The sequence below is a fragment of the Sciurus vulgaris genome (assembly GCF_902686455.1).
Source record: "Sciurus vulgaris genome assembly, chromosome: 11".
In the NCBI taxonomy this organism is placed as follows: domain Eukaryota; kingdom Metazoa; phylum Chordata; class Mammalia; order Rodentia; family Sciuridae; genus Sciurus; species Sciurus vulgaris.
Genome location: NC_136472.1, coordinates 91,153,183 through 91,180,591, shown reverse-complemented (window position 1 = coordinate 91,180,591; position 27,409 = coordinate 91,153,183). Strand labels below are relative to the sequence as shown.

At 36.1% G+C, this 27,409-nt stretch overlaps 3 protein-coding genes across 14 annotated transcripts in view; 1 reads left to right on the top strand and 2 right to left on the bottom strand.

The window, feature by feature from the left end:
- LOC306638685 (piwi-like protein 4) overlaps positions 1 to 6,176 on the bottom strand; it is a 98,377-nt gene extending 92,201 nt beyond the window's left edge. Inside the window, exons 1-2 of the mRNA XM_079101948.1 lie at positions 5,867 to 6,176; positions 268 to 372 (exon numbers count right to left, since the gene is read on the bottom strand). Of these exons, the coding sequence (XP_078958074.1) occupies positions 268 to 372; positions 5,867 to 6,005 (244 nt within the window). The 5' untranslated portion in view covers positions 6,006 to 6,176. The remainder of the gene's footprint in view (positions 1 to 267; positions 373 to 5,866) is intronic.
- A 135-nt stretch (positions 6,177 to 6,311) lies between these two features.
- The window catches only part of MRE11 (MRE11 homolog, double strand break repair nuclease), an 84,914-nt gene continuing 63,816 nt past the window's right edge, over positions 6,312 to 27,409 (top strand). Inside the window, exons 1-4 of one of the 9 annotated variants that reach the window (XM_079101954.1) lie at positions 6,312 to 6,426; positions 21,651 to 21,759; positions 23,344 to 23,476; positions 26,220 to 26,380. In XM_079101954.1, the coding sequence (XP_078958080.1) occupies positions 21,740 to 21,759; positions 23,344 to 23,476; positions 26,220 to 26,380 (314 nt within the window). In that variant the 5' untranslated portion in view covers positions 6,312 to 6,426; positions 21,651 to 21,739. Of the gene's footprint in view, positions 6,427 to 20,723; positions 20,891 to 21,155; positions 21,177 to 21,650; positions 21,760 to 23,343; positions 23,477 to 26,219; positions 26,381 to 27,409 lie in introns of those variants that run through there. The other 8 variants (XM_079101953.1, XM_079101952.1, XM_079101956.1 and 5 more) reach the window with 8 other exon arrangements.
- Positions 15,862 to 20,602, bottom strand: ANKRD49 (ankyrin repeat domain 49). Of its 4 annotated transcripts, none has more exons than XM_079105775.1 (3): positions 20,549 to 20,602; positions 17,681 to 18,029; positions 15,862 to 16,532 (listed from the first exon to the last, which is right to left on the bottom strand). In XM_079105775.1, exons 2-3 carry the CDS (start codon positions 17,936 to 17,938, stop codon positions 16,071 to 16,073), a joined length of 720 nt encoding a protein of 239 aa, XP_078961901.1. In that variant the 5' UTR covers positions 17,939 to 18,029; positions 20,549 to 20,602; the 3' UTR covers positions 15,862 to 16,070. The 4 variants fall into 4 exon arrangements, with proteins under 4 accessions (XP_078961901.1, XP_078961902.1, XP_078961900.1 ...); XM_079105776.1 differs by having other exon boundaries at positions 20,417 to 20,552; XM_079105774.1 differs by lacking the exon at positions 20,549 to 20,602 and adding an exon at positions 20,041 to 20,540.

The following is a 27,409-nucleotide window of genomic DNA, read 5'->3' as shown; positions in this document are numbered from 1 at the left end:
CTATTATGTTTTTTAAGCATTTGGGAAAAAATGGTACTGATCCTTAAATAGAAATAGCTCCACCAAACATTAGAACATCAAAGACGTAGATACCAGTAGCTCATTTTTTCTAAGCACAACAGATTTATTTGGACATCAGAAAAATAATTATAGAGTAGTTTAAGAATTTCCTAAGAACCTATTTTTCTTTTGGTAGTTATAATCACCCTATTATTAAATAGGCGATTTAATTTTTATTTCACAAATATACTTTGTTACTGAGATTACCTGCAGGTGGATTTTTAATGTGGCATTCATCTCTCTTAATATAAAGTTCTTCTTCCAGCACTTCCTTAATTCTCTTGTGCGGCTCACAATATAAAAATTTCTTCCCTGTAAAGGAATTGACAAAATTGGTTACTTATTATAATTCTTCCCAACCTTCTAGCCATTATATCTACATGAATAATGTTTTTTTAATATAAAGACCTATCATTCCATACAAATGCTAGAAATTTGCTGTGAAGCCTCTTTCAGAGCAATCACTCCATTATAACTTTGGTTCTTTGGGGACTTCACACTTCAATGTAATTCCTGAATTTGGGGGATACGTTTTTGGTACCTCTTTTGGATTTTTTTTTTTTTTTTTTTTTTTTTTTTTTTTTTTTTTTGGTAATGCCCAGGGTCTTATGCTTGTGAGGCAAGCATTCTACCAACTGAGCTATATTCCCAGCCCTCTTTTGGATATTGTGAAGAAGTATGTGGGATTTCTCATTCATTTCATGAAATCTTTCACTCAATTTAGTCAATAGATTCTTACTAAATACTTACTGTACCAGGTATGTGAGTCAGGGCTGAGAGCAATTGATAAAATAGATGTGTGCATGGAGCTAGCAATCCAGATGCAGAATGCAGGACAAATCCAGCATTTTACAATTATAATTTTAAAAGATTAAACCGCCATCATTCTTACCTCTCTATAGTAATGAACCACTTATGAACATGGTTCTGTAGGTCATTACTACTACAGTCTAGGATTGATATTTGTTCTTTCACCCCAGAGGACAGAACTCCAGGGGAACATAAGAGCTTTGTGCTCTGCCCCACCTCTCTCCAATCTCTCGATCAGCCTCTCTGTGTAGTTCCCTGAGCTCCAGCCAAGTTGCCCTTCTGTCCATTCCACCTTTGTACCTGTTCTTTTCTCTTCCTGAATTGCCTTTCTCCTGATTTTTTTTTTTTTTTTTTCTGCATAACTGCTATCCAAATTGTAGCCACAGCTTTAATATTGTTCCTCAGGGCAACTTTCCCTGACTCCATGAGATAGAAATGTTTTTTCCTCATAATACCCTCCTTTTTTCTTTCATTTTAGATATTGCAATTTGTATGCAGTTTCATTTTGTTTACATGCAATTATTTATGTAGGTGTCAGTCTTCTTTTTCTCCTCCTCCCTCCCCACTCCTCTTCCTCCTCGTACTAGAGATTGAACTGGGGAGGCACTCTACCACTGAGTTAAATCCCCAGATCTTTTTATTTTGAGACAGGGACTTACTGCTGAGGCTGGCCTTAAACTGTGATCCTCCTGCCTAAGTCTCCTAAGTCACTGGGATTACAGGTGTACACCACCACACCTGGCTGATATCTGTCTTCTTTACCAGACCATTAAACACCATAAGGGCAGGGATACTGTCTCTTCAATTATCAGAGTCCTAGAACAGATCTTGACATATAGCACAGGTTCAAGGAATGTGTGCTCAGGTAGAATAAACAATCATTAGATTTGATAGAGCCCTAAGCAAAGACTATTCTATGTGCTTACCTGCCAACGCAACCCCATGAATGTAAGGAAACTATGATTCTAGGCTCAGTACCCAAGAGCTCAATTTAAGGAGCCATGAGAAATTCAAGGAAACACTTTAATTATTTACAATTCAGTATTACACCTACAAAGATATGGCAGGTGTCTCATATTTTCTAGACCAACCAGTAAAGAACCCAAGGGAGTTCCTTTGACTTGAATACACATTGGCTAAATGGGGGCAAGATACATGCTGCCATGACAGTGGCCTTGGGTCATTAGTGGTCATGAGGACTCAAATATACCCTCAGATACAGACAAGGTAGAGTTAGATACTCTCAGAGTGTCGTTCTTCCTAAAAGTTGGGAGTTATATTAATGAGAGACAAGAGCACTACTGGAGACTAACTTTGGTTTAAACTTATTCTGTTGAATCATGATCTTCGAGCAGGAAAGGATTTAAAAAACTTGGCTAGAAAAGAAACAAAGTCTATAACAGCAGGGAAGGGAGCAAAGTCTATAAGTTACCTGCTCAAGGGTGAGATCTTTTTTTAAAATATTTTCTAGTTGTAGATGGACACAATATCTTTATTGATTTGTTTACTATTATATGGTACTGAGGATTGAACCCAGTGTGTCACACGTGTGAGGCAAGTGCTCTACCACTGAGCCACAACCCCAGCCTAAGGGTGAGAGCTTCTGACAAATTTCAGCTTTGCTTCGAAGAGAATTTACAGAGAAATCATTAAAGGCGATTTAAAGAACAGTGAAAATTGAGAGTAGTAAAGAGCAAGCATGGGCAAATATCCCCTACAAAGAAAAAGAAGGAAGAAAGGAAGGAAGCAAGGGAAGGAGGGAGAAGGGGAAGGGGGAAATCTATAAACTATAACTATGATGAACTTCACCAAAATTTTGAGTGAATGATTGACAAATGGCTTCTGTATATAGACAGTGAGGAACAGTGACCATTAATTTTTTTTTTCTTCTTTCTTTGGTACCAGGGATTGAACCCAGGGGTGCTTAGCCACTAAGCCACATCGCCAGTCCTTTTTATTTTTTTATTTTGAGACAGGATTTCACCAAGTTGCTTAGGGACTCCCTAAGTTGCTGAGGTTAGCTTTGAACTTGTGATCCTCCTTCCTCAGCCTCCTCAGTTATTCTGTTATTCTATTCTTTTGGGACAATGCTATTTCAGGTTACAAGTGCTAGAATTTATTCAGTGTCACCATGCTTTAGGCATCTACTAACATGTTGTTTCTCTTCCTCACAATTACCTATGGGTTAATATAATGATTTCTATTTTATTATTAAGAAAGTACCTGTCTGAACTCATAAAACTGAAGTCATAAAAACAAGAAGTCACACCTACCTGACTCTTCCACACCTCAAGTTACTAAACTACTAGATTGGGGAGGTAGCCACAATACATCTGTGCTTCAACAAGGCATTTGATAAAGTAACAGATCAAAGTCTTCTACAAACTAAACAGTTCTGTTGGGATCACCGTCTAACTTGCTGATTTGAACAAAGGAACCTCCAGCAAGCTCACCAGTTGTGAGAATGGCATAAACTAGGGTGAATGGGTAAGTGGTTGAATGACAATCAGGATTCTCAAAGGGCTGATTCGAAACCTGGAAAAAAATGCAAAAATCCATAGAATGGTATTAAAGGGGGTAAATATGACTCAGGCCTCTTGATGCTTACCACAAGCTGTGTTCTTAACAATGACTGTATAGAAAAAGGAGGCAGAGTAAGCCTACCCCATGTATACCACAGCCCAGGCCCTGTGCCTGGTCTGTGTAGTGAATGGGAAGACTGGGGAGATTATCTGTCTGTCTATCTATCTATCTTCTATCTATCTATCTATATTCATGAATATAAACATATATATATATATATATATATGAATCAAACCTAATCTAGAAGACTAGAACCTGGGAAAGGAAGAAAGATTAATGATTGTCATAAACTGCATTTGTTTTACATGTTAATGATATCATGACAGCTAAAACAGTATTTATTTTGGATCCATTTAATAAAAGTATAGTTTTCTTATCAAGAGTTATAGTTACACCACATTGTATAATCAGATAATACCTACAATACTGGGTTCAGTGATTTAATTAACTGGATAATGTTGGAAGAGACCAGCCAGAATGGTGAGAGTACAACAAATGATTATAAAGCTAATTAGTTCTTCGATGCATTTTATGGGTGCTCCAATAGCCAACTTTATATAATTCAAGGATGCTTAGGTGGGGAAGGACCACACTTTGTGTATATTTGAGAGCACAACTGTGATTAGAGAGTAGAGGCTATAGAGAGACTAAAGATCTCCTGATAATTAAAGACATTTGAAAACTGAATGGATACTTCGTGTGGTAGGAACAGCCTGTCTCTACTTGGTCTGAGATCTTAAAAGGAGGTTCTCAGGGAAGCTGGGGCAAAAACCCTTTGTATTCCCATACCCTGATTTTGTGAGCTCATCAAAGCTGGTACCTACATGCATTCATTTCCCCATTTTCTGTAATTTGCCCAATGTCTGGCATGTAGTAAAGACTCAGTATATGTTGAATGGAAGAATGAGTAAGTTCACCTTTTATTCCTAAAGTCACAAGACTGAAAATACCTTTCAATGCAAGCATTTTAATGGGAAAGTTGACAGATATAATTTAAAGCAGAAGTAAGGAATCTCCATTACCTAAATACACTACATTAATTGCTCTAAGTAAGGCCTGTGCTTGCTGTTGGTAATAATAACAAGAGGAATGAGGTATCATGGTCACACTGAGGCTGATGCTGAGGGACAGACCCCTTTCCCCAGGAGGCAGTGGTTCAGTGACTGACTCCTTGACAAGGTCTCCTGAGAGGAGGGTATGGGGTTCACTGAAGTGTAAGTGCTGATAGCTTGAGCTCAGTGCTCCCTCCTGGGACCAGTCAGGTCTGAGGGAGGCTGGAAAGCCTCAGGCTACTCCCCAGAGAGGCAATCAAGGAGGCTAGAAACTGCTTGTGTTCTATTTGGTCCTATTATTTTCATCATCATTCCTTAGCACCTGAAGACCTGTGGGGTGCAAAGCAATAGGCTGTCAAATATCTGAAAGTTCATGAAACAGTGTGGGTGAGCATTGCAACCTGGCTAGGTCTCCAGTTATAACCATGCCAGTTGTGGCTGTGGACCAGACTGTCTTTACATATTTGAACATGGCTTGTATGTTTGGTGTGGGGAGAGGGACAGAGAGGAAACAGCAGCTTATTAAAATGTGGCCCTTGCCAGCGTGATAGTGTAGGCCTGTAATCCCAGCAGCTCAGAAGGCTGAGGGAGGAGGATTGCAAGTTCAAAGAAGCCAGCCTCAGCAATTAGTGAGGCCCAAAGCAACTTAGTGAGACTCTCTCAAAATAATTAATTAAAAAAGGGGTATGGTTCAGTGGTTAAGCACCCTTAGATTCAGTCCCAGTATCAAAACAAACAACAAAAATCAAACCACCAACAACAACCCATAACTGAGATTCCAAAAGGATCAGGGAATAATATACGAATTTGGAGTTCAAGAGATGAGAACTAAAGTATTTTATGTATTTCTCCAGCACTGACTAAGTAATGGTGGCAAGTCACCTTCTCTCCTCTATACCTCAATTTCTTAATCTGTATAATGAAGGAATTGTCAAAATGATTGTATGTTACCATGTGTGTATTAATACATATACACATACACACATGCATGCATATATAAAGGTCTATACATGTTATATACATGTAAAGGTCTCTGTATATATGTATATGTGTGTGTAAATAGATACATATAATTTTATATATACATTTATAATTCTCTTTCAGAATAATTCCCCTTCCAATCCTTCAAGTTTTAGGTGATGCCCACACCCTGGGCTTTGGTACTTTTGTAAAGGAGGGCTTGGGGAAATGGACAGGACGCTTTCTGCCCCAGTGACATCATCTTTGCCTTTGCCAAAACAGCAGCTCCCCAACCCTTCCCACCTTGACCTGTTCAGGCAGTCCCACTCAGGTGTCCTGCAGCTTTCACTCTCCATCCCCATCCACCCCTCAAGACAGTCTGCGACCGCAGCTGAACTTACACTGTTTGCAGGGTTCCTGGGGGACGCCGGACTCCCCGCGCGCCCTGCACACTAGCCCTGCCGGTTGCCAAGGCTGCTCTCTGTCGCGGCCCTCGGGCGCTGCCGCAGCGGTCACCACCACTGTCTCCTGCCACTTCATGCCGCGAGGGGTTGAGCGGTCCGAGGTCGCCTGGCCTTGTCCGCTCTGTAGCCTGCTGCGATAAACGCGAGGCGTCTCCGGTTGCCATAGTGACTGCGGAACCTCCCCGCCCTTGATGTTTTCTGCCAACTTCTGGGAGGGCCCTTACGCATTGCACTGCAAGCCAAAGAAGACGTGCATTTAGAGTTTGGATTAGTTCTTGACCAAAGCAAAGGACCTTCCATTTATTTCTCCTTTTTCACATCAACTTCTCAAAAGAGGTTTTACAGTTCCCTGATAGGAAATCTGAGATTCAGAAAGGCTTAGAAAATTGCCTGAGACCACACAGCAAGAGGTGACATAGATGGAATGTGAACTCAGAAAAGTCTGGATCCAAAGCCCAAGGAATACGTGACCAACCAAAAGAAAGTGCGGAGTGAGGGTAGGTACTGGACAGGTGAGCTGAAACTGGTTTCACCCGGCGCACTAAAATATGCTCGATTCTCATATTTTTATAATACAACAAAGCCACAAACTGTAAACATTTCAAAGGTCCATAAGAGAATAAAAAATAAAATGTATCTATAAATTATTATATGCTGATATAACAGAGTTTAGCAATGAAAACGAACAACCCCTTTATGTGGAATTATGGATGATTTTCATAGACATAACATCGATAAAAGAAACCGAACACAAAAATGCACAGAGCAAATCCTTCCATTTATATAGGTAAAACTCAACGGTACTGAAAGCTAGAGCGGTCGTCAACTTTGAAGGAAGACTGAGGGACAGCACAAAATAGGCTTTTGGAGTACTAGTTATGTGCCATATCTTCAGGTGTTAGTAACATGGGTATGTGAACTTTATATAATTCTTCAAGAATTTTGAGTTTTATTCTATGCACGGCATACCTCTACAAAATTATAATAATTGAGCATGTTTTAGTTAGAAAAAATCAATTCGTCTGAATTTTTTACTCATAAAAAACAATATGGCTTATTTGATCAAATAATAATCATACAACTATTGTTTTCCTCAATATAAAAGACTTGGAGGTAATGTAGTTGTAAATTACAGTAACTATATTAATTAATTTAGTTGACTCATTTCCTTCTTTCTCCTAAATGACCTTTGATTTTTTTTTATTTCCAGTGATCATCTGTGTCTTCAAATATACATCACTTCAAAATCTCTTTGAAATAAATTATTTTTAAAAAAGTGTTAAATGTACCATTTTAGCTATGAATTGTGGTTTCCTCACCCCTTTTTTTAATCCCACTAAACTAAAGTGAACAATAAAAACTGGGCAGTGGTTTATCCTTTTTTCATTTCAATTAAATGAAAAAGACCAACGTGTCCACTAGATGGAGGCAAAACCCAGGACTAAATTTTCTTTTTAAAATACTGTAAAAATAGTCTTTATCAAAGAAATAAAAAATTAATGTCACCAAAGTTAATACATAACAACATTATTTAATGATGTTCTAGTAAAAATATAGGTGACTTGGGTTTTTTATTCTGTGTTTAATTCTGTAGTACGGAACAGGTCTCAAGAAATCTTTCAGCTTAGTTTTGGAGTAACTGAATAAGCAATCGGATGTTTAGTGCTATTGCTTTTTCTTCAGAGAAGTAAATGCTATTACCACTTTGGCACCCAATTCTAGATTCTAACAGTCTGGTCTAAATTTAAAAGCCAACCAAGGCTGGGTGTGGTGGTACATACCTAGAATCCCAGCAGCTCTGGAGGCTATGGCAGGAGGATCGAAAGTTCAAAGCCAGTCTCAGCAAAATCAAGGCACTAAGCAACTCAGTGAGATCCTGTCTCTAAATAAAATACAAAATGGTCTGGGGATGTGACTAGGTGATCGAGTGCCCCTGAGTTCTATCCCCAGTACCAAAAAAAAAAAAAAAAAAAAAAAAAAAAAAGTCAACTAAATCCTTGTAATGTAGTAACTATTGTTTCAAATTTGTTGAATGCTGCCAAATGGACTAAGTTTTTAAGCCCACATTTTATTTCCTATTCTATCATTTAATGGCAAAAATACTCCTTGTTACAAAGGGCTTTTTACATGGAATTTTCAAATTCCTGTCAATTGATTAAATGTATGTGCCTGTGTTCGCACATGTTTATAACTCACAGACCCTTATGGAGATATAGTCCTAGTATTTGAGAAAGAGGTCATCATATATCCCTGCTTACTATGGAAAATAATAGAGGAATAAAATTAGTCATCTTTGAATACCTACTTTAAAAATAAACCTCATTGAAATATAACTTATGTAAAAAAACTGCATTCTACTTAAAGGACTATGGAATTCAATTTAAGTTTTATACACCTGCAAAACCACCACCACAATCAGGATACAGAATATTTCAACCAACTCCAAATGATACGTTCTGCTATTTTGAAGTCCAGTCTATATCCCTGTTACCAACCACTGTTCTTCTTTCCATCCATAAACAAATTCATTTTTCACCCAATGAACATTCATTTGTTCCAGAGAACAAATGTTTGAGAGAATTTCCCATTCAATTCTCAATACCTTTGTAAAAAATCAATTGGCCATCTATATCTAGATTTATTTGTAGATTCTATTCTGCTCTATTGACCTGTGCACAGTCTATCTTCTTATACTACACTGCCTTAATAATGATGTTTCTGAGCTAATTTTGAAATCAGAATGTATAAGCCTACTAATTTGGTTTTTCGTTTTAAAGATTGCTTTGGTTCTAATAATTTTCAACTGACAGTATTTTTGCTTTATGTTTTTATGCCATAAAATGCAATTTTCTCCTTATTACATGATTCCACCTATATGGGTTTTATTTTGTTTTTCCTCCTGCCTCCCACCTCATATGCCAAAGATCTAACCTAGGGCTTTACGCATGCTAGGCAAGCACTCTGCTACCAAGGTGAATCCCCTGCCTCCACTTACATGAAGTAGTTAAAACAGGTAAGCTCAGAGAAGCAGAGTAGAATGTGGTTGCCAGGGGCTGGAGAAGGGGGAACTAGGGAGTGAACACCCATGGAGTGCAAAGGTTCTGTTATGCAAGATAAGTAAGTTCTACAGATCTGCTGTACAGAATTACACCTAAAGATAACTACATTATATTGTATAATTAAAATTTTAAGAGGGTAGATTTTAAGTTCAATGTTCTTCCTGCAATAAAATAAAGAAATTTACATGTGAAACAGAGCATGGAATTTTATTGTGGAAGGTGAAATCAAAATAACAAATGTATATGTGGCCCCTGTGTAATATATATTTTATATGTGGATATATGACATACATATTTAAAATGTAGACATAAATAATCCAATTTTAAAATATTGACTAAACCTTTAAAAATAAATGCAATTTTCCCACCATAAATATATCACATAAAGTAATACTAAAGAAAATGAAATTTTTTTTGTTGTTATGATTGACGGACTAGTGATATACAGTTATTAATATTCAAAAACATTATAGATGGAGAGCTGTTACATTTGAACTTGAGCTTTGTGGGAACTTACTTTGAAGAAAATACTCTAAACAGTAGTCTTAGAATTCATTTATAAAATAAAAGTGATTGACAAATTACACCTTGTGATTTTTACATTTGAGTAACAAATTCAAAGACTCTAGGTCTATAATAATATTAAGAGCTTTTTGTCTCTAAAAGGAAATTTTCTTTACTATTTCTCCACTTATTTACACTGAACCTCCTAGCTTTCTCCCCATGGCCTTCTTCTATGACAGAAGTGGTTGATTTCTCTTATCCCTTTTGTTTTAGAAGCAAAGCCTGTGTGTCAGCTTCATTAGTGATACAATAATCATTCACATTTGTAATGGTGCAACCTATTAAAAATGAGAATGTTGCCATTATCTCCATTGAGACACAGAAATTAGATTTAAAAAAAAAAAAAAGGTAAACTCATCTGAGATAAGTGGTGAATTTCTTATAGGCCAAAATTGAGAATAGGGATTAAGTTTTTATTCTAAACAACATTCAGTGTTAGTGAGCTCTCTTTTTCTAATAGTATGTTTTAGCCCAATTTTTGAATGTGTTTAAATGATTTTATTAATAAAATATTAAAAATCTAGCCAGGCATGGTGGAACATGCCTGTGATCCTAGCAACTCCGAAGGCTGAGGTAGAGGCTCACAAGTTCAAGGCCAGCCTCAGCAATTTAGCAAGGCTCTAAGCAACTTAGTGAGACCCTGTCTCAAAATAAAAAATAAAAAAGGAAAAAGGCTGTGGCTAAGCACCCCTGGTTCAATTCCTGGTACCAAATAATATAATTTTATATATATATATATATATATATATATATATCAGAATCAATAATACCTGATTTTTAAATATACATTGATGAATAATTTAGAATACCTAATAAAATGTAAGGGAAACATATGCTTTTTTTTTTCATATGCTTTAATTAAATTTACTTACGTGTTAATAAAAACAGCCATGCGACTGCTCAAATTATGAAATCTCCTGCCTTAGAGGGTTTTCATGCTATATAGAAGGGGACATTTGGGAATGTCTGGAGACATTTTTGTTGTCATAACTGGGGGTGAGGGCCTGGTATGTGCTGTTGGCATCTAGTGAGTGCAGTCCAGGATTACTTCTGATCATCCTACAATAATACACTGGCTGCCCCCACAATGACATTATTTGGCTCCAAATGTCAACTATGTGAAGGTTGAGAAACCTTCACACAATGTTACTTTTCTAGATGGATTCATAAGCAAGGGTGCAGATTAAAATCAAAAGGAAGGATGAAAGGACACTTGTACCTTTTTCTTGCTTTTGATTCTCTTCATAAGGTTCACATATCTTCCAATTTCAGTAAGAAATATGCAAAAGCACACAAAAGCAAATCTGAATCCTGCTACTTTTCTTCTGGTACATGCCCTGAAGCCTTTGACTCATCTCAGGTCTTCATATGGTCTCACAGCAGAGCTAATGTCTTTGTTATAAGGGATCCCACGGAAACCACTCTGGACACGGGAAATCACATAAGGGAGTTTATTAAGCAAACAGAGTGTCTCCTTGCAGGGTAAGAGAGAAAATGAGAGGAAAAGAAAGAGAACGAGAAAGGGCACGTGCAAGAAAGTGTGAAAGCGAGGAGGATAGAGAAAGTGAGTAGAAGAGAAAGATGAGGAAAGATGGTGGGGTAGCTACAGTAAAGCAATTGAATTCCGCCGGGCTAACAGGGGATCTATATTGGAGAAGGATACTTGAAATCTGACTGATGAACCAATAGCTAGCTAGGCTGTTCACAGATTGACAAGTGGTTGGGAGGCGGGGGAAATGGCTGCACCAGAAAGGTCAGGGGGAGCAGCTTTGTACATTACATTTATTCTAGAGTTGCTCTCTGCAATCATTATATATTTTCTCCATGAGATATTCAACTGGGTTTAGAAAAACTTGATAGGCACCTGATTTCTTTCCTTCCTTCCTTCCTTCCTTCCCTCTCTCTGTCTCTCTCCTTTTGTTTCTTTCTTTCTTTCTTTCTTTCTTCCTTCCTTCCTTCTTTCTCTCTCTCTCTCTCTCCTTCTCTGTTTCCTTCCTTCCTTCCTTCCTTCCTTCCTTCCTTCCTTCCTTCCTTGTGTGTGGTGGCAGGCTCACTTCCTCACTTTTTTTTTTTTTTTGATGACTAACACTTGTCTGGTTAAGGTAGCTGTATATGAAAATGGAACTCCAATGACTGCTCAGTAGATAATGCCATTTCTGAACTCAAATTAATTCTGCAATGGCTTCCTAATTTTCAAGTACTATACATCTAGTAAAGATAAAACACTGAACATATTGTAATACCAATGGAAAAAGAAAACAAATTATCAGTTTGCTTTTCAATTGTATATTTCTTTGATTAAGATAACTTTCTGGCTCACAAATCTTGCTATAGTGAGATCCATTGGAGGATGTGCCATGTCATTAAATCTATAGTGAGGACTATTAGATGTACCTGAGTTTTGAATGGAAAGAGTGAAAGTCAGTAAAATCAGTAAAAAAAAAAAAAAAAAAAAAAAAAGCAGCATCTGTGCTGTTCAGTATCAAAATGTGACTAGTCGAATTCTGATATGCTGTAAGATGCACTGTACTTTGAAGACTTAACTACAAAAAAAGTTACATATTTCAGTAATTGTTAAATATGTATCTAATGCTGAAATTAATATTTTGGATACACTGGGTTAATATTTATTTTAAAATTCAATTTCATCCATTTTGGTTTAATGTGGCTACTAGGTGAAACTTAAAATTACATATGGCTCATGTTTCCCTGTGATAGTACTATTTAATTTCTCCTTAGTTCTCCAGAAGTAAAATTTTGGGGTTTCCAAGGGAAATTTCCAGGAATTAAAAAACACCAATAGGCTATGTTCAACTCTTCTCTGTCTTCTGAACTTACGAAACATAGATCTTATTTTTTTTCTTTTTGTTTTTGGTGCTGGGGATCGAACCCATGCTTACAAGGCAAGCACTCTACCAACTGAGCTATTTCCCCAGCCCCAAACATAGATCTTAAATTCCTTTTAGAGGAAGCACTTTTTATTACATAGGTTTAATGGTAATTTAGTAATCCTACAGAACACTTGAAGGATTCCATGATTAACCTAATAATAAAGGCATAATTTATTATTTAGTATCATATTTTATAGGCAGATTTCATAAATTCCTAGTCATTTTGGGTAGGGTGAATATGGCATATATGTTGATCAGAAATAGAAAACTGAAGCTAGGGTTTTTCAATAGATGGATAGAGAAAATGTGGTATATATACATAATGGAACATTACTCAGTCATCAAGAAGAATGAAATTATGACATTTGCAGGTAGATGGATGGAACTGGAGGCTATCATGCTAAGAAATAAACCAATCCCAAAAAACTAAAGGCTGAATGTTTTCTCTGATATGTGGATGCTAACACACAATAAGTGGGGGAGGGAAGAATACAAATTCATTGGATTAGACCAAGGGGAGTAAAATGGGGTGGATGGGAATAGGAAAGACAGCAGAATGAATTGTACATAACTTTCCTATGTTCGTATATGAATACAGAACTAGTGTTAACTCCACATCACATACAACCACAAGAATGGGAAGTTATACTCCATGTTTGTATAATATGTCAAAATGCATTCTACTGTCATGTATAACTAAAAAGAACAAATAAAAAAAAAAATAGAAAGCTGATCCAGAAATTTCATTTTGGTTATGAGACTCAAGTCTTGGGGCAGTATCTGGGCTTCTTTGGATCATGAGCTTTTAGTGAGTAACGGATGCCATAAAGATGCCAAAAAATAGGAATAAATGAATGTCCTCATCTCTATTATAAAGATTCTAAATCCCATTACTGTGGTAGGCTGTGGGCCACAAGGCTTTTTGTAGTATACTTGAAATTTATATAGGCAAAGCCAAAGTTTCACCATTGGCCTATGTGCACCTTGAACAATGAATAACAAGTTGTCTCTTCCTCAAGCAGACAACTTAATCAAAATTAAGCCCTGTTATGAAAAAACGTAGATTAAAAAAATGTCTTTGGCTAAACTTTACAATTAGAGAAAACTTTGCCAACTAAACTATTTAGCCTGCACAAACTATAAAATACAGCTATGTAATATAGACAAAAGTGCAATTAGTGAATGTCTTCTGTGGATAGTAGTGATATCACCATTTACTTGTGATGAGTTCTGCTCCAATATTGAAGTTTGAACACTAGAGAAGAATGCCAAGGTAAACATATTAAGCAGGTTTTATTTAAAAGTAGTAATAACAGACTTCTCCTGGGAAGGAGAAGGGGGCCATGGCTGATGTTCTAGAATCCCAAGAAGTGGGCACCCCCTATATCTTTTATACATCTTTTGTTCTCCAGTTCTTTCCCCCCTTATCTCTCCTTCCTGCCTGTGTGTCTAGGCCTGGTTTTGCAGGTGAGATGCATAAAGTGAGAAGCAAATGGGCAGGGGGAGGGCCAAAGTGATTCAGCCCAGAAAGGACCCAGGGAGCATTAATTAGCAGCTTCTTGCCTGCAGTTCTTGATAAGGGCAGGTAAATTTGGTAATCAATGGGCTCGGGAGATCCTTGACATTCCATTCTCCCAGGGGCAGTCTCCAACTTCCAGATGACTTTTATGGCCTCCATTTCCTCGATTTGACTCTATCCCCTATTTCTACACTAACTGCCTGTCCCCAATTCTGGCTTCAGTAGTAAATGCTAAGGAAAGTATAAAGGAAGCATCAATGAAAATTCTGCCCTCTGGGAGATGGGCTTTTATTTTTTAAATTTGTTTTCTAGAATTGGTGAATGTTGAGGACTGAAAACTCGTAAGAGGGGTCACAAATCAGTTCCTTATCAGAAATAGATTTCTTTGGCTCCAGAAAGGAAAAATTAACAAAATCATGAATGTAACCCATCCCAATTAAGAATGGAGATGGAGGTTCTGTGACTTTCAGATAACTAACTAGGCAGCCTTGTTCAGCAGTCTACTATTGGGATAGATGGGGGGTCCTATTTTACCATCACTGCCTGTCAGCCGTACTTCTCATTTGGTATGACTTCTTTGGACCAGAAAAAAAACAGAAAGCAATCTCTCATTTTCTGCTCAAATCTTTGTATCAGCTATTTATACTATGAAACCAAGGCCAGAGATCACGAAATAATTGAAGTTCTTAGAACTCTTGAGAGTCTGTTACAATGACTCAGTTCATTTATTATCTTTAACTTCCTGAGATGATCCAATTTTGTTCTAATCAAGATCCTGCCGCATGTATTTAATAAAAATAGTATTGCATAGTGTAGGATGACTGAGTCATGGGGGCTGGCTCATGAGACAAAATTTGGTAGGCATTTAAAAACTATACTGAAAAAAAGCAAAATGTTTAGTTTCATGTCCCTAAAATATTATTTCCAGTGTTGAGAGTTTAAGAGAAGACCCTTTGGAAATAGACGGGCTAGGTATTCAATGGGAAACTACTGGACATATGGAGAGCTGGTAATAAATAAGCATGTTGTTTGAACAAATATGCTATAGGTTCAACAAAATATACGCATTAAAAAAAGAATTCTTGTCTTTTTTGTTGTCAAAACTTACACTTTATTTTTCTTGAAATTTTTTTTTAATCACTATTCACACTATTTTTTTTTTTTAAATCTGAGCCACTTGGTGGTTCTAGTCCCAATATAATAATTGTGATCCCCTTATTCTTAGAATTCCTTACCCTTGTCACGTTGTCCTTGTAATGGTTTGAATAAACTGAGGACCTTGGAAAGTTGATATTTTTGGTGAACTCAAGAGATTTTATGAGCAGAGGTCAACCCAGCAGGATTAGGCAAGTAAAACCATTGAGTAGCAGATATATTATGATCTCCTGGACCAAGGGATGGTTGTGTGCATCTCTAAACAGTCATACTGACTCACCATAAGAATAAGGATCATGTAGGTTAACCAGGGTGAGGTAGGACTGTGCACAGGGTTGTGTGAACTGTGGCAGGGGAGGCAGTATGTAACATTTATGGACTAAATGCCCAGCTAACTGCTTTCCAAAATGGCCTGTTTTATAAAACAAAATCTAGGCTTTTTTCATTGTATTTTTTAAAGTCACTAGTATGTTAGTTTTTCAGGTTTAAAGTGAAAGCAACTGGCAATGATAATGTAGACAGCTAAGCTGTACCAGGATATTTAAGACTTTTAAATTAAATTTGGTGTTACCTCACTTTATAAAAATACATGTTAGTATAGTAAATACTCAACAAAGATCCAGTATATGGGATATTTAAAAATACATTTCTCTTGGATCAGCACCAAAAATATCTTTAGTTTCTGTTCTACCCGTGTCAAGTTTTTAAGGTAAGTTAAAATTATTCCTCATAAAAATCACAAACTCCACGGAAACCATTAAAGATATAGCAAAACAACTCTCAAATACATTTTGACATCAAGATCAGGCGATTCACTAGGAAGAACATTATCATGAGTAGCACTGAATTTTTGTAGTTAGACTTTTGATGTCAACTTTGTATAATGGAAATATTTTACATCACACACAAAGGAGGCACTGGTACTTAGAAACTTAAAAAAATTACTAGAACTATTAAGACTGAGGTGAAGAATTTGTACAGCCTTCCACAATTTCAAAGAGGTAGTGATAGATACTTGTCCTTCTGGCAATATCAAATGCAGTTTCTTCTAAGTTGTTCTTCAGCTCTGGTTTGATGTAACGGTTCATTAGGAGGAGTTCTAGGGTCTCTTTGCTGTCTCTATTCCCAGCAGCAAGATGCAAGGGAGTCAAGAGGCCTTTTGTTTGAGCATTGACATCTGCATCATGCTGAAGTAAGAAAGAAGCCACTCTGGTATTGTTCCATTTGCAAGCACTGTGCAGGGGTGTCCAGCCATCCACAGTTACTGCATGAACATCTGCCCCTTGTGCGACTAGTTCACGGACAATATCTAAGTGTCCACTGTAGGCTGCTCGATGAAGTGGGGTATACTCATCTTCATCTCTAGTGTTTACATGAGTGGTTTTCTCAGAAAGTAGTCTCTGCACTGTAGTAAGCTGAAAAGAAAAAAAAAAAAAAAAAAAAAAAAAGAGAGATCTTTAAAAAAACTCAACTTGAAGCAAAATAATAAAGAAAATTAAACTACCTAGCAGTTTTAGATTTAATTAAGTTCAATAAAAATCTGCTAGCAGATGACTTTAAAATGAAAATGATTTAAGATCTCTTTTTTGGGGTGAGAGGGCAACTGGTTTACTAATGAACAATTTAGTGCCAACTATTTTCAGTTGCTTCAAAGAATCTGATTCTCTGAATATCAAACCACACATTAGTCCTTGTCCAATTAAGATTTACTGCACAAAAAGCTTTAGCCCTAAATGAATAATACAGGCTATAATTAAACATTCTATACTTCATCTGTAAAGAAAACATTAATTTTCTTATAATAGCATCATACCAATATACAGTATATAAAACTTTAAAAATACAATTTCCTTTAATAGAAGAATAAAATGGTGAAAGGAAATTCAAGGATTAAGGGCTCAATTCTTTCTGAATATGACCTCAGAAACATGCCACCAGGTAGGGATTTTCAGTTTGGTTTATGAACTTCTGGTGGGCTGCTGGGTACTCTGGGGTTAAAAATGAACATAGACATGGGAGAATGTAATAAAGTCAAGTGGAAGTAGCCAAGTGGAAAGAACAGATTTTTGGTGCTAATTCTTCTTGGATAATCCTGGGCAAATTAATATTACCCTTCTTGTATGCATATGTGAGGATTAAAAAAAATAATGTAGTAAGCTAACTGGTATAGTTGGTATTTAATAAATGCTAATTTCCATTTTATCTATTCTAAATGATATTTACCCATAGGATGATCCTAATAACTTATAAATGATTTAAAAATATAGGTGATTGCTTGCTATCCTTATAATTATCATTAAACCCCCAAATAACACCTAACATGACAATTTGTAATTTAATATGTGCTTTCACGTACATTGCTTAATTGGATTCTCACAATCCTGTACAACAGAGACAGACATTATGATGACCATTTTCACATATGAGAAACTAGAGGTTCAGAAATGGAATTTGCTCAAAGATCAAGTAGAGGGGTAGGGCAGGTCTTCAGGCTCCAAACCCAATTTTTTTTTTTTCCTACTATGTTATGGTTCCCTTTTTTTTCACTTTTTTGTTTTTTTACCCGATTTTTTTCAGCAGCCCAAAGCAACAATTTGCTTGGATCTTTCTCCATTTTTTTTTCTTGCAACTGATACCACTCTTCATTTTTTTCATCTTGTTCCTCATCTTCATCAGAATTGCCTACCCAGAGACTTTGTGTACCAGTGGGAATAAGGTGTCCATGTGTTTCCAACAATTCAAGTTGGTTAAAGTGTTCAGAAAAGTCCAAAGAATTCTCTGGGTCTGGTTTTCCTTCATCATTTACTTTCACTTTTTCCATTTTAACTATTATTCTAAGTAAAAAGCATTTCAAATTCTAGGATATAATGTTTCTAGAGATGAATTGTCTGCTTTATTTTGTTCATCAGGATCTGAAAACACAAACACAAAAATTATTAGCAAAACAGTAATTGAAGTTCTATCAATAGCACAGAAAACAGTTTTACAAATATGCACAAATAAAAACTATCTATATGGGTGGTTTTCTCATAATGCTCGTTGAATATATTAAATACTGGAGCTGACAGAATTTAGTTATCTACGATCTTTAATGATCTAGCCATTCTTCCTTTTCTTCAATTAAATGAATAACTATGCCTATTATTTTGAACTGGTTTAGGTATGATGGTGTTCTGTTAAGAGTGATGAATGCTTAAATTTTTTAAAGTATAACTGATACAATAAATACAGATACAATCAAAATTTTTATAAACTAAATACAAAGCACAAACCAAAATTTCTAGGTCCTAAGAGACAACTTGAAAGAATTCTTAGCTACAGTAGGTCCCAAAACAGTCTTTCCCAAATCTCTCATTAGTACATTTTATCACAATATCTGTAATAATTATCCTATTTCTACTTTAATAATTCCAGGCCTGGGAAAACTTCCTGCTTCAAAAAGTAGTCCGAGTCACTGATAGAAAACTATAGTTCCTAGTTGGTTCCTTCTTTCTCAACTGAATTTTGGCTGTCATTTACTCCTTCACTCAACAAATACAAACATAATGCCTGAGAACTGGGATGCAATAATGAACAAGATCCATGTCTTTACCTCAAGAAGCTTCCTGTCTAATGCAGGTGATTGCAAAGACAGTATGGAACCCTATCTAGATAACTTGAGTGTACAGGAGGGTCATAATTCACTGAGACCTGGAGATTGAAGAAAGCTTTCAGTAGACGTTTATTATGCTTAGCTGCCATATTGTCTTACAAATTAATATCAGCTTAAAGAGTTACACAGCACACAAGCCTTAATGGATTAGAGAAAATGAGAATATTTATTTAGAAAATCCAATTTCTCAGTCTCCAAACTGCATTTGTTGAACTCTTAACCAATCTTTCAAGATTATTCTTGGATGTTCTCCTTTCATTCTTTCTTGATCCTCTCAATTAGATCTTTCTCCTTTGTTCTTTTTTTTGGGTACTGGGATTGAACTCAGGGACACTTTATAACTGAGCCACATCCCCAGTCCTATTTGTATTTTATTTAGAGACAGGGTCTCACTGAGTTGCTAAGTGCCTTGCTTTTGCTGAGGCTGGCTTTGAACTTGTGATCCTCCTGCCTCAGCCTCCCCAGCCACTGGGATTATAGGCATGTGCCACCATGCCCCACTCTCCTTTGTTCTTTTTGGTGTATTTTATCTTGTTTTGCCACTAACTTTGTTTCTGACCCTTAAAAATTATGAACTTAAGGATAAGGACCTTGCTAACCTAATACAGCAGGTATTGAGAAAATATCTATAGCATTAAATTTAATTAAAGCCCTGTCACTTGATTCTGTCTGGAATAGATTCTTAGAAGTTCCAGAGTTCGTCATACACCTAAGATATTGATTTTGTTCTACTAAATTTCACAAATTTAATAGTATAGAAACCTAATGTCGTATTAAAAATTGTTTACTAGGGGCAGGATCATGGAACTCAAGCTTAAGTTATCACTCAGTAACTTCTCTAGGTCTGTAACTTCACTGTAAAATGAAGGTTCATCCAACTTTTCTGAGTCTATGGGGAGACCTCACCCAGCTTGCTTTATGTTATATTAATTCTCTTGGAGTTTCCACTTTTTTCTTATTCTCAAACTATTTTCTGAACCTTGCAACACAAAAGTGTAACAATTCATTAAACAGCTAACAGATGTAAGTGCATATAAAGTATGGATCGCTTGTAATTATATCAGATATAGTAACATTACAGCACAGATCTCACTGACTTCCCACAAAAAGTTTCTTTTTAAATATAACTGCCCTTCATATAAATTCTCAGCTTTTCAAGTTCCAGATAAAATAAATCACGTACAAAACTTCCTTGGTACACTTAATTTTAAAAGTCAAACCCAGACTCATCTTCTTTATTTGCCATTTAATAAAATGATCCAGATTCTTACTTGATGATATCCCATTAGGAAGTAATAAGATGACAGTTTCTGTGACAGATGGGGGTTATAAGTCCATTTCACAAGTGACTACGCAGAAGTTCGGACAGATTAAAATAACTTGTCAGGTTCAGATCAAGGAATTAAAAGTTCCACACATTTTTACTGCACTGTATTTTGTTCTCAGCACAACGCAGTACAGATGTGCTGAACCCGGGGCACGAGCGACAAGGGGCAGCAGGGAAGAAAGTCCGAGAACTAGTGGGTGTACGGAAGCAGGCGGGGTGGATGAAAGAGGGTCGCCAGACCTGACTCTGCCACCGGCTTGTCCCTCGCAGGCCCGCGGCCTTCCAAACAGCCAAAAGCGAAGAAGCCACCATGGTCTTACCTAGGGCCCGCCAATCGGCCTGACCTCCAGGGCTGGGTCAGGGCCGAAGGTGACCGCCCCTTTGGACCCAGTAGTTCTTAACTGCTACAGTCCACCTGGAAACGTGGTTCCGGACCTGGATGAATTACCCACCTTAAAGAGGAAAGTCGCCGCTGCGAACCTTGCTTCCGGGTTTGCCCCCTCGGCTGCTCAGGATTGGCTCCTGCACAGGGGCGGGGCCTTACCACTACTTTCCTCACCCCGTCGCCACATTCGTCAGCCAATGAAACTCGAAGAGGACTTGAGGAGCCTACGTCATTAACGAGGTATCGCGAGAAGCACCGATGCTGTTTTCTCGCGCCTAATTCAGGTTTATGACCCTTCAAGTTCCCGGTGCAGAGTGCTTGCTTTTCTATTCACGAATCCCGCCCTTTCTTCCGGGAAAGAAGACAGGCTCGGTCCCGAAGGTGGGACTTTGAAGAGTCCAGATGTGGGGTAATTTAGGAATCATATCCACCTCCTAGTTTTCTAGGTTCCGGGGCGGAAGCCCAGAGTGAATGGGACGCTCTGGCAAGCGTGGGCCTCCAAGTCGGCTGGGAAGGGGTGTAGCGTGCTCATCCGTCTGACTTGCGAGTCCCACGGAAGGACTTGGTGACTCTTGGAATCCCAACCTAACCTGGAACTCCAGACGTATAAAGGGATGGCAGCTTTTCCTTCCCAAAGATGGCAGCTTTTCCTTCCCAAATCTGACCACTTAAAGTTGTCCTGCTGGCTCTCAAAGGTGTTTCTCCACGTGTTTGATTTATTTTTTTCTAGCTTTAAACATGGGACCCTCCTCTTCCAAAAACAAGCCTGTTCTTTTAAAAATGTTACTTTTGGGCAGGAAATATGGGATTGATATCATACTCCAGAATATCCTGTGCATACAATTTAACATCTAGAGTAGTGTTGTGTACCAGAATTGTATGCGACCCTTTCTGTATATTTATTTAATATACATTAATTTCCCACAAGAGCAAGGGAAAAGAAAATAGGAGGTGAGTTTGACCATAACAGTGAAACTAGAGTGGCACTGAAGACTCGTTATTGTCTATTCTAAATACATTAAAAAATAATAGTAGACGCTTAGATGAAAATGAGACTTTCAAATTGCCCATCTGCTTATTTAAGAAGTCTGTACCCTATGCAGCCTAACTTAAAATAGTTAAATATGTGCAACCTTTTTAACAAATGTGTTTTTGATATTTGTTTTTAGAATTTGGAAACGATTGGCACATTTGAACACAGGACCTAGGGGTACTTGGAGAGGAACCTCATCCTTGCAGAGCCCCACTGCCCATAAAAATGAGTTCTGCAGATGCACTGTAAGCCTTAGACTCTAGAATCCTTTGGTTACTTTGGGTTTACAAAGACTATTAACTGTGATCGCCTTAAAAAAATAAATTAGCAGTAAATAAAGAATTGTGAACAGAAGTTTTAGTCATCAAAAAGAATATTTGCAGTGTTTAAAAATCCATTCTATATGTTTACTAAAAATGTGAAGCTATAGATTGGAGTCTTGCAGTAATTTGTTATATTGCTGTAGTGTGTAAAGTTATGTTCTTAGGCTTTATTAAAATACTGAAGCTATATGTATATCCTTGAATTTTCATGATGAAGTTTTATTAATGCAATTCTGTTTAAGCAGATTTTAGGAGTAAATTGCTCTAGTATCGACTATTGAAAATGAATTTGAATAAAATCTAAATAAAAGGACTATAAAAGTTGGATGGAAAAAGCCTTAGACTTTGAATCTTTCATACAGGTGTTAAGATGCTGGTGAAAATTAGGTGTGTGACCTTGGAAAGTCAGCAGTACTCTGAGGCTTGCCTTAATTTCTTAATTTGTATAATTGGAATAATCATGCCTTTCTCAGATTAATTTTGAGCTTTAAATGAGAGAATTCATGTGAAAATACTTCATACATTGCTGTGGAAGGATGTAGTAATGTGATCTGAAAAGTTTGTTTACAGTAATCAGAACTTTGTGCATATCATTTTTGAAGTTTCTAAAGAAATCTTGCTGGAAATGCTTTTCGTATATTAATATTTTAATTTTGTATAAAAAGATTTTAAAGATTTTCAATATTTTTAAAAGTTTATTATGGTTTAGTGAAAATAACCTGAGTTTTCATTGTGGCTTTTAGTCCTGTTTCTGCCATTAATTGAGTGGCAAATCAATAATTTCTCAGTGTTTAGCCTTTTTATTTTTCAGAGATAATAATACCTACCTCTTTATTAACTGGGAATTATGAAGAGATCACAGATATAAAAGTATTTTAGATAATTAAAAGTTACATTGTTTAAGAGAATGTTAATAACTGTTACAATTCTGCTTCACATTTAATTGCCTCTACCAAATCTCATTTGAAGTAAAATTTATTTTCTTACTTGGTAAAATTTATTAATGAAAAACTAACTTTTTGTAGAAAGTAGAGTCAAACAGGTGTTTTCAGGAGCCTGAATGTAAGTTACTAGCATATACGTATAAAATCTACTTACAAACTTAGAGGGAGACCTTTTAAACTTGACATTCCTAGACTGCAAAATCAAATAAACTGAATCTAGAAATCATGATCAGAGCCTTTTGGGTTTTTGTGCTGGAACAGAATAGGAAGACAAGCAAGACTTTAGGTTTTAGTGATAAAACTGATTATAACAGCATTATAAATTTTTGAAGCAGTTATAGAACCTTTTAGAACTTTATGTACGAATTTGTTATATATTGAATTAGTGATTAGGAAAATTATGTGATGTTGAAGATCCGTTGAATACTTCAGATTTTCAGAACAAGGGTAGAAAAATGACTTTACTCCTAAAACTGCTGTTATTTATTTTATGCTTAAATATCAATTTACTTGAATATCCTTTTAATGCATTTTTTTTGAAATAATATTTATTTTTTAATAGTGATGATGAAAATACATTTAAAATCTTAGTTGCAACCGATATTCACCTTGGATTTATGGAGAAAGATGCAGTCAGAGGAAACGATACATTTGTCACACTTGATGAAATTTTAAGACTTGCCCAGGAAAATGAAGTGAGTTTGATTTATATTTGTGTGATTTTACTGTATTTTTTTGGTCAACAGTTTTTTTTGTCCCGTAAGTTAGATTTATTTTTTGTGCTGACATGGCCTACTTAAATATAAGTATGCTAAAAACTCAAAGTAGATTTTGTGTTTTGTGTCTTTAGTGGGGCACTCAATGAATGCATGATCTCGTGGCAGTTTCTATTTGAAATGAAAAGATTACTATTATAGTTTCTGTTTTTAAAGAACATATGGCAAACCCAAATGTGAGATCGGATAGATATCCAAAATACTCAGATGCAAGGTCACATGTGGTAAGAACTTTAAGAAAATCATAAATAGTATTTCCTGGGAGTTTTAGAGGTGGAAGAGATGACATTTAGATGAGAATAGCAAGATGAGCTTAATGAAAGAGGTGACATTTAACTTGAGCTTTGAAGGCGGTGTGGGTTTGGGGCTTGAAGAACACAGAGAACGTATGTTCAAGGTGAAGCAGGAATAAAGGCACAGACATGAAACAGTATGAAGTATGTTAGGTAACTGGCAGGTTGGTTACTCACCTGTAGGCCGTGTATCAGAAGGGTGCTGAAAGACTAGAAAATGAGAGTTTGAGCTGCGTTAAGGAGGACTTCGAATGCCAGAGTAGGTGAGGAATTTGTTCCCAGTTCTGTAGAAAGTCTTTTGGCAGCAGGGTAGTACAGCTTGAATCAGACCAGTTTGAGATCTTTTAAAAAACAGTGACATTGGGAATAGAAAAGAGGAAGTTAATGCTAGAGATAGTATATAATAGAATTTGCATAGTTTGGTTAGTTGTAGGTAGTGAGGAAGAGAGAAAAGGGAAGACAATAATTAAGTGTATTGAGTTTGGGTGAATGGTGGCACTGATAATAGAAATAGATAAATAAGAATACTCTTAAGTGCTAGGCACAGTGGCACATGCCTGTATTCCCAGTAGCTCTGGCGATTGAGGTAGGAGAATTTCAAGTTCAGCCTCTGCAACTAAGTTAGGCCCTAAGCAACTCAGTGAGACCCTGTCTCTAAATTAAAAATATAAAAATGGGCTTGGAATGTGGCTCAATGACTATGTGCCCCCCTCCCCCACCACCACCAGGTTCAACCCCCAGTGCCAAAAAAAAGAGAATATTCTAAGCACTCTATAACCTTATCCTGTTTTATTTTTTCCATAGTCTCATCTGAAATAATTCATTGAATTGTTTACTTGTTTATTATGTGTGTTCCCTGCTGGAGGGTAAATTCTGTGAGAGTGAAAAATCTTTCCTGGATGTTCATTCTATATCCTAATACTTATAAAAGATCCCTTAATTTTATCCCCACTACCCTCAGAGACCTCATGTTGGAACTTCTAGATGCATATTTTAATTACTCTTTCCCTTAATTTGAAATTATTATTTATTATTGAAGTTTAAATATTTCCTAACTTTGCAGTTCTCTATTATGTTTACTCATGCAGTCTAACCAGTGTTATTTTATTTCATTGTTCCTTGGAGTTTTTTCCGATTTTCAATTTTGAAATAATAATCAGTCTTATAGAAAAAATTGTAATAGTCCTTCATCCAGATTTTCTAAAATTTTATCACATTGACTTTTTCTGCTTTCTCTTTTCACATACACATACTTTTCCCCCTGAACCATTTAATAATTTGCATCTCTAATTGCAATATACAATTCAAAACCAGGAAAGTAATATAGATTCAATATTGTTATGAGTTTTAAAATAGTGAATATCCCATTAATGTCTCTTATAGCATTTTAGGGGCAGGCAGGTGTCCTTCAGGGACCCAAGCTAGGACTACATATTTCATGTAGTTGTCATGTCTCTTTGATCTCCTTTAATCTGGTTTATTTGCTTAATCTGCCTTTGTCTTTCATGATCCTTATATTTCTTTTTTTTTTTTTTTTTTAGATTTTTTTTAAATTTTGGTATTTGTTCTTTTAAATAAACATGATAGCAGAGTGTATTATGACATATTATACATACATAGAGGATAACTTCCCATTCTTATGGTTGTACATGCTACAGAGTTACACTGGTTGTGTATTTGTATATGAACATAGGAAAGTTGTGGATTCTGATATTTCTGGAAAGTACAGGCTAGTTATTTTGTACAACATTCCTGAAATTGGGTATACCTGGTATTTCCTCATGATTAGATTCAGATTCTGCAAGTTTGGCATGAGTACCACAGAAATGAGAATACCACAGTTTGTCTCCTCCATTAGAGTTTGAACATAATAAGGATAACGATCATGTATTATTCATCTTTATATCCTCAGGACCCAGTACAGGGTATTGCACATAGTTACAATTTAATAAGGACAGGGCAACATCTATTTTGTAAGTTACTATTTCCTTAGCTACCAGTGCCTGTAGGAAAACTAAATAATTGAATGAATAATTTGGATTGAATTTTATATCTGTTCTGTGTTCTGTTAAAATGCTAAGTTTATTTTTGATTTGAATTTTTTAAAAAAAATATATAATCACCTTGGGTAACCTGAGTCAGGGACTTAGTGTAGTAATTAAAAGGTATCTTTGTAAAAGGCAGCTTCTGAACCTAAATTGAAGTAGGAGTAATCAATAGATTGGAAGATCCAAAGGAAACATAAGATTTTAAATTATCATACATGATATTGTCTTTTGTGAAAAAATTTTTTCTCTTTCCATCTATAGGTTTTTAAAAAGTTCTACTCATAAAACCTACCAATTTTAACACTATTTTCTTTTGATTAGGTGGATTTTATTTTGTTAGGTGGTGATCTTTTCCATGAAAATAAACCCTCAAGAAAAACATTACATACGTGCCTTGAATTATTAAGAAAATATTGTATGGGTGATCGTCCTGTACAGTTTGAAATCATCAGTGATCAGTCAGTCAACTTTGGTTTTAGTAAGTAAGTATATTTATGTGTTGAAGTGAATGTTACCTACATATCTTTTCTGTATAATACTCATAAATACATTAACAATTATTGCCATTTCACTTTAACTATAAGTTATTTGCATAATAAATATAGTTCTTTGAATTTTCTGTACATTGTATGAGTTTGTATTGCCCTAATATTGAGACTGAACATCTTCTCAGATTTTTATACTCTCTGATATATTGTTCTGTTTATGTCCTTTGCCTGTTTTACAAACTGAGATTTGTGTGTGTGTGTGTGTGTGTGTGTGTGTCTGTGTCTGTCTGTCTTTTGCTCCCTGATTTGTAGGATTTATTTATGTATTCTAGATACTGAGCTTTTGTTTGGCATATAAAATTTTCCCAATTAGTAGCTTGCTTTTTGACTTGGTTTATGGGGTCTTTGGTTGACAGAAATATTTAATTTTGATTATGGCATATATCTAGAACCTTAATGGTAAACATACTGTTGTTTTTTTTTTTTTTTTTTTTCATAAACATTGTTGGGATACCATATTGCATTCAATTGAAGTGTTTCCTTAGTCTTCTTCAGCCTGTGTCGGGTTCTCTGTTTTACCCTTTTATGGCCCTAATACTTTTGAAGAGTACTGGTCAGGTATTTTATAGAATGTCCCTCAATTGGCTGGGATTGTAACTTTTGAGGGAAGGCTATCACAGAGACATAGGGCCCTTCTGATGGTGTCCTATCAGGAGGCGCATGACATTAGCAGGTCTTATCGCTGGTTATATTAACCTTGATCATTTGATTAAGGTGTGATACCTGCCTTGTTTCTCCACTATAAAGTTATTTTTCCATACGCAAAGGATGGGGAATTAAATTCTACTTCTGGAGGGAGGAATATCAAAGAATTGATAGACATCTGTGGAATCACCAATGTGATTAATAAATATTTTGGGAGAGATTTTTTTTTTTAAAGAGTTTATATTGGAGATAACTTGAGATTTTTTTCTGTAAGAAAGTGTCTATTTTTAACTTTCCTCTTAATTGATAATTTACCTG